The sequence below is a fragment of the Helianthus annuus genome, chromosome 12 (assembly GCF_002127325.2).
Source record: "Helianthus annuus cultivar XRQ/B chromosome 12, HanXRQr2.0-SUNRISE, whole genome shotgun sequence".
In the NCBI taxonomy this organism is placed as follows: domain Eukaryota; kingdom Viridiplantae; phylum Streptophyta; class Magnoliopsida; order Asterales; family Asteraceae; genus Helianthus; species Helianthus annuus.
In genome coordinates this window covers 9,971,379-9,979,218 of record NC_035444.2, presented here as the reverse complement: position 1 = coordinate 9,979,218, position 7,840 = coordinate 9,971,379, and the positions used below count along the sequence as shown (strand labels likewise).

Genomic DNA, 7,840 nt, shown 5'->3' with positions numbered 1-7,840 from the left:
GGTTATTCCTGTAACCACCCTCCGGCGTGAGAATAAGTATTCGTTCTTGAGAGAAGTATTGGAGAGGAAGATATATGGGAATTCGATGATCATACCTTATGCATTTGTCTCTATTTATAGGTTTTCCATTAGGGTTTCCTTTATTCCAGGATACGTTCCGATAAACTGGAGATTTACACGATCTTCCCAAAAAGTGGGAGATTTAGTTGTGCACCTTCCATGTAGATATGGAAGGTTCTAGAATAAATGTTTGTTATTCACATTAATATAAAAGGTTGTAACCGGGTCGGGTGACCGATGCGGGTCACACCTCGTCAGAAGCATGTTATGGTTTTCAACATGCTTGATTATGTCTTTTCAACATGTGTGATTAGGGTTTTGAGTTTTACAACGTGCGTAATTTCACAGCTTATGCTCATATGTGTGTATATATATGTGTGTGTGTTTTAATTTCTATTTTAGTTTTAGAATACGTGTGTTTATATATATATTAATTTCTATTTTAGTTTGACTTCATGCTTCTAAAAGGGAAAAAAACAAAAGAAATATAATAGTACTGTATGGGGCTTGATTAATTTGTTTGACTGGACTGAAACTTTAAGTGCCATTTTATGGAGTCATGGAGAAAATGTAACTAGATTCTTATCAATAATAGCTTGCAATAGTTGCCAATTAATATGTAGACTCCATTTTTCAGCATTAATTTTGAGTTTTAATATCTGAAGAGTCAAATATACGACCATTGACTGAGATTTATATCTTACATTTTAAAGCATGAGCCAGCTTTTTAAGTATTTAAATTAATAATTATCTTAGTTTAAAACTTCCAACTAATATAATCAATGAAGTTGTACTTATTAGGTTATCCAAATATTCTTTTAAAATAGTATACAAGTTTCATCATCAGTAATAGTATAGCTATAACAAACACTAAATTCATGATATTAGTGACATATCGAAAAAGCTTCCGAGATGATTCGCATGAGTAGATGCTCATGATGTGAGATTCTCCATTAAAGCGGATTATGGAAGATAAGAAACTATTAACACTCCCTATACGTAAGCTTAACGATGGAAGATATATGAAGCTTGGAAAGAAGATAGGGGTCCGTTGGTCAGGAGACCGGACGACATATTATGATGTCACGTGACGATGAATCACCATATTAACCGGACGACAAATGCCAATATTGTCACACCACAAGCGGGTGGACAAAGGGCCTAGCATAGCACTCAACCTTGGTACCCGACTTGGTAAGTCTGTTGTTTCTTGAAACTCAACGCATGGGATTGGGTCTAAGAAAACGTAATATTCACTAGCAAACCGACAATCATCAAGGGCATCGAAGCGAGTCTACCTCAACGTAAATGTGTTACATAGTATTGGTTGAGTTTCTATTAGTCAAAACTATGAGAACTAGCACCTTAAAGATACTTGAAATTTATGCTTGAACATAGTCTAATGCATTTCAATTTAGAAACCTTACTAACAACATAAATAACCTATGGCCGAGTAATACTACTGAAATAAATAAAAAAATAACGAGCAGACGAGAGATTGGAAAGTCAAGTTTGAGATCCCATCGGGGTCAAAAAAAAAAAAAAAAAAAAAAAAAAAAAAAAAAAAAACGAACAAATGGTCATTAGCTTGACTACCATACTAAAAGTCTCGGTTAGTCAATACTATATATCTAATGAAAGCGCTTGTAAAAGTTTTTGCTTTACTGAGACCAAAATAGTACCACGAGGGCGTCTCTAAACTCTATACACCCATTTTCACCCAACTATGTGGCCTATAGAGGAGTGAAGCACATAAATTTGGACCACATTACTAACATGTTTGTGCTTTAGAGAAAATGGATGGCTTAGTATAAGGTGAAGAAGAAGCATAATGGAGCATACGGTTAGGAGATGGATTAGTGTGACGACAAATAGGGTGTCAAGATCAAGTTACAATAAGATTGAAAAAGACAAGGAAAGGTCCCTTCACACTCTCTTTGCTTTTTTCCTTCTATGGAAGGTGGGGGAGGAGAATTGTTGGTCCCAATTTTAATAATGTTCATGTCTTATAATGTGAGTGAATGCACTTTTTCAATTTTTTTAACATACGACTTATACTTTTTAATTGATTAAGATAATCTTCACAATATACCCTTGTAATACGAAAACCAATAGGGGCAAAAGCTCACATGATATATATGTAATTCTAAATGAGGGGTAAGCCCACTTCGTAGATTTATATGCCTCTTAAAAGAAAGGTCCCAGGTTCAATCTGGCGGAAGAGTGAATAATGTAGAATTATTAATCTAACAGAGTAGAAGCAAGCGTTATCATATATATATATATATATATATATATATATATATATATATATATATATAACTAGTGAATACGGAATTTTTAGTTTTTATATATTCTATTAGTTATCAACAATCTTTTAATTATCTTGCTTTGCTAATGGTTTGAATGTAGGACTTTGGCTTTTGTAAGTGTCTTTATCGTTGATTGAGTTCATCGTTGATTTTAAAATCTTAACATGAACGTCTTCTAAATCTTCATCCGTAATCACATCCTTACAAACAACCGTATATGATAATTTTGTCAAATCTAGATTCTTAACATACACACACCCTTAGATCTTTCTTAGGGATGATCTTGCATACCAGGACGTCAACATGTAAACACTTACTAGAGATTGGTCTAGGTGTAGACAAATAAATAGCAACCCCTTATAGGCTAGTGTGTAAACATCTAGACATAAATGCATTCATTTATATTAGAAACTAATTGCTAGTGTATGTAGACACTTAGATATATTTATGCATACACCAGTTCCTAAAGACCTAGGACCCCTTTTGTGTACACAATATTTAGGTTATACTTTATGAACACCAACCAACTATTTAGTATATCTCCAGAGTTTCCCGGATATCACATCAGCATCACATCAGCTTTCTATTCATATCCCCCAGATTGTAGGGAGTCGTTCCACTTTGCCAGGTTCATATTTCACATTTGATTTTAAAATAAAAAGTAATTAATATACATAGTCACATACACATATGCGTGTTGTGTGTATATAGATGTATTCATATGTGTCTTTCTTTACTTCCTCTTTGATCGGTGATAAGTCACCGAAATTTAATGAAAAAAAAAACCTCAGAACCGATGGGGTGGTGTGCCTGGTCAGGGCCAGCTCTCACCAAGCCCTCCCCGGCTCTCACTCTTGACTGCCCTAATAGGACTAGAAAAGAAGACTAAAAATAAAGAATTTGCAAATTGATTAGTATTTAAATATTTATGTAATTTTTAAACTATTATATATATATATATATATTAAATAATAATAATAATAATAATTAAATAATTATTATTAATTAATTTTAATTAAATTAATTGATATTATTAATTATATGATATTATATTAATTATTAATTAATATTAATATTAATACTAATATTAATATTAACATATTAACAATTAATATTAATATCAATAAATTAATAATTAATAATTAATAAATTAATAATTAATATTAATTATTATTATTATTATCATTAATTATCAATTTATTTTTTTAATTAATAAATAAACGAACCTAATGAATAGTATTTTTATTATTTTAATAATATATATTGTTTTTTAACACTTTTATATCTTTATTATTTTTCTTAATTTTAATGATTTATTTTACCTCGGGTACGGGTTGGGATAAATGCTACTAGTACCATTTGTTCATCCCTCATCATTGGTACCGTACGAATAACAACGGTATCGTACAACTTTTTCTGTTGATTTTCTTCAACTTTTAATAATTTCATTTTTTAGTTTCAGAAGTAGGGATGAGATTAGCGCCAACCGATACCAAATCAGTATTAGTACCGAAAATACCGGTTACGGTACCGGTATATGAAGGTAAAAACCGGTAGCGAACCGGTACCAAGAATGCCAAAAGTCGGTACCAAATTGGTACTTAAGATCTTTCGGTTCGGGAATTCGGTACCGGTTCCTAGTACCATTTGCTCATCTCTGACCATGGGTTTCATAAGAACAAAATTATTACCATACAACTTTTTTGGTTGATTTTCTTTCGGTTATCTTTTAGTGTTTTTTCTCCACTTTCTTTTTATTCTTGTCAGCGGTTCCGTGCGTAACACGCTTATAGTAATTTCAAAACACATGTAAACACAGACTAAATAAGAAAAGAAGTTCGCCGTAACGCGGCAACGATGATAGATATAGTTATGTTTACATGTGCTTTTCTCGTATGGAACAACACCTTTTAAAATCCATAACCTAGGCCAATGTGCATTAGACAGGCCCACATGCATTGAAGGACAGCCCTTTTATCTAGTCCAATAATGGCCAGAAAGACAGATATAAGTCTCCATTTGTCCTAAAGAATGCTTTATATTTGGAAAGTGTTTCAAATTCAAATTTTGAAAGAGATCTTAATTCTTTAGGTTTCAATTCAAAAACAATTAGCACTTAAAATTTGAGATTTGACAAACATTAGGTTCGCTAATAATCTTTAACTAATACTTAAAAATGCCATTGAAGTGATACGGCCATACCAACCGGTAGTATGGTCAAATGAGAGACGTACATCACACAAATCACAGATTAATGACATTAGATTAACGTTTGATTCTTGGTTCGCTATTTTTCTCTTGTATGTTCGTGGCCGCAGTGGCGGATTCATAATTTTTTTTTCAGGAGGTTCCTTTTAGTAGATTCTCACTATTTTTTTTTTTCAAATCATACAAATTTTCCGCTAACTTTTTCAACTTTTTTCCAAACCAAGGTGGTTTCTAGGAACCCAGGAACCCCCTAGACCCACCACTACGTGGCCGTTATACCATGTTGTATGTTTATGACCATTAATCACGAGAAGACGAATATTGTATATTATGAGAAAAAGCGAAATGAAAAGGGTATTATGAGAAAGCGAAATGAATAGGCATTGTAGTAGAATTGTGTATTTTCAACGCGTTTTTCTTACAAAATAATCCAATACTAAAACATATTATAATCCCGTCATTAATCTAAAACGCGCAATTATATTAATCGATAGAAGTACCATTGGTTAAACCACATTATAACAACAAAGCAAGGTGCCAAACAAACTCAGAAGTTGGTAACACATGACTCAATGGGTTGTACATCATGCGCGACTAGTTGTACCGGATACATCAAAATCGCGAATCATTCGTTACAAGCTACAAAGTACAAACAACCATACTCTTCAACAAAACTTCCTTGTTATATAAACAATAATACTACCCCAAAACCCCTCTTTCACCTTAGACTCCCCTCATTACCATTGTTCATTGTTCTTTCCGCCGCCCCAAGGTAAATAACTTATTTCGGGTTCATATTTGAGCCAAACTTCGTATTACAATTTTGTTATTTATATCTATATATATGTATAAAGATACGTATACTGATAAAAAACCTCTATGCTCCAGCCATCCCGGCATGAAACTGCATAGGACTAGAGCATAGAGGCGCAACGTATTCGCTTATGCTACAGCCATCCCGGCAGGAAGCTGCATAGGACTGGAGCATAGCGTCTCGACATATTCGGGCTGTTTCTTCACCCTTGATGCATACTTTTCTTTGTGTTCATCAATGGAGATCTGCTGGTACCGGCATTCTTCGCTGCAAAATGCTTTCTCACCTCTGAAAGTGAAAAAGATAAGCGAACAATCAGACGCTAATAGATGTAGTATATATTTTCTTGTAATGATCAAAGAACGCGTACGAATCTCTAAATAGATTTTAATTCATGACAGAAAACAGAATATTTATACAATTGCAAACCAAAGATTTCATGTCGATATGCTATAAAGATCATGATCGCCAGTGGTGGATCTAGAAAATCTTCGTAGCGGTAACGTTTTATAAAAAACGGTAACGATATCGAAAAAAGGTCAATTTTTTCCAAAATTTACACTACCGCCGGAGCCCCAAGCGGTAGCGGAGGCTACCCCTTCCCCTAAGGTAGCTAGGTCCGCCCGTGATGATCGCGTTAATCGATCGATAAGAAGCAAAACCAAATGGCAAATCTAGGACTTTCAACCGGAATACACACTACCATAACAAAATCAAGCTTCGTACTTTTATATTATTTTTTTTGGTAACCGTGAGAACCTATGAGGACACTAGTGCTTATAGACTAGCGCGTCTAAACCCAGTCAACACCCTGCTAACCAGTAAGAACTAGATAAACCTCGGTTGGATTCAAACCTGACACCTCTACTAGAAGAAATCAAACGCACAAGAAAACAACATAAACATGTTGTAGCCTAATTATGTGCAAGATTGTCATTTTATCTTTCCTTAAACTTGAGATTATATCCTAAAACAATAGCTCAAGATGGATTCTTTATATTTTTTAAATCAAGAACAAACAACCTTAAGACTTCCAATCATCTTATACTTCAAACACCCCCTTCAAAAACACTCCAAAAAAAAAAAAAAAAACAAGAAAAACCCAATCAACCCAAAAGTCATCTACTCAGGGGCGGATCTAGACCACTTTTGTGGTTCTCAGAACCTATTCGGTTTAGACAAAATTAGTGAGTATCTAACAAAAGGAACTCGGTGAAAAAAGTTCTTAAATCCGCAACTCCGTCTATTTACACAAACACATAAAAACATAACTATAAAAACATAACACAAATTTAACATAAATAAACATAAAAACAAAGTATGTTCATACCTATACATGAATATATCCAACCCATGAAGCTTCTTCTTGCAAAGATTACAACAACTCAAGAAATCCACCTCATCAAACACCACCCCACCCCCACCACCACCACCACAAACCACCGGAGGTGACGGTGAACAAAACACCCCACCACCATAACAACCACCACCACCACCATGAGTGCTAACCCAATCACTAACAAGACTCTTTCTCTTAAACCCATCATCAAAATACTCTCTTTTCTTCACCATATTATTCCCCACGTGCGAAATCACACACGTGTACTCCTCCAACAACTCAATCTCCACATCTTCTAAACCGGGTCTTTTGCTAAATATCGGAATCGGGTCGGATCTTGGTGAAACTGAAAAAACCGGGTTCTGGGTATTATGACCCGATGACTCATCATTCAAAGCAACCACAATCCCCAGCCCTACGACGCCGTTTTGCTCCCTGAATCTCTTTGGTTGCTTGTTTTGATCAAAGAAAAAAGGTAGGGTTTTTAGTGTTAATCTTGATTTGTTATTGCTTTTTGACTTGAATTCTGCCATTTTTAGACAAGATTCTTTCTGGGTTTTGTTAAAAATCAAATCTTTACATACAAATCATCAGAAACAAAACATGGTTTTGAGTGAAATTGAAAATTGACTTTGATTTGACTGTATTGTACATATATATAGGTGTATGTATAGATACACTTGGGGGTGTATGTATGAAATGGGTTTAGAGAGAGAGAGAGAGAGTAGAGAGAGAAAGAGAGAGAAGGCCACCTGCCTCTCTTCTTCTGCTTCTTCTTCACTGAAATAGGCTCAAGGGATTTATGGAGAATAAAGAAGACATAATGGCAATCTTGTAAATAATTCATAATTGAGGGGTGAAGATTTGTTTCCTACTTTTGGCAATTTTTTAGTTTACTCCCTTGGGTTTTGGTGTTTAAGCATGTTTACTCCCTTGAGATTTGAGAATATTATTTTTTTGTTAGTTGTTAAAAATATCTAGAGAACTCTAAAAGTGCATAAAGAGAATCATCATATAATGGATGGGTTTATTCGGGTCAGGTAACGGGTCAAAGGGGGTACAGGCTGGAGCAAACGGTTTTAAAAGTGTATTGTTGTGATTAGAATA

General features: G+C 34.3%; 1 protein-coding gene across 1 annotated transcript; it reads right to left on the bottom strand.

The window, feature by feature from the left end:
- Positions 1-5,040: 5,040 nt before the first annotated feature.
- On the bottom strand, positions 5,041-7,515 carry LOC110894080 (FCS-Like Zinc finger 13). The gene is made up of 2 exons (XM_022141254.2): positions 6,725-7,515; positions 5,041-5,682 (listed from the first exon to the last, which is right to left on the bottom strand). Exons 1-2 carry the CDS (start codon positions 7,264-7,266, stop codon positions 5,523-5,525), a joined length of 702 nt encoding a protein of 233 aa, XP_021996946.1. The 5' UTR covers positions 7,267-7,515; the 3' UTR covers positions 5,041-5,522.
- Positions 7,516-7,840: the final 325 nt, after the last annotated feature.

Coding starts and splice junctions, on each gene's coding strand:
- LOC110894080 (XM_022141254.2), bottom strand. CDS start 7,266: ATGGCAGAATTCAAGTCAAAAAGCAATAACAAATCAAGATTAACACTA. Junction 5,683..6,724: donor TTGGATATATTCATGTATAG/GTATGAACATAC, acceptor TTTCACTTTCAG/AGGTGAGAAAGCATTTTGCA.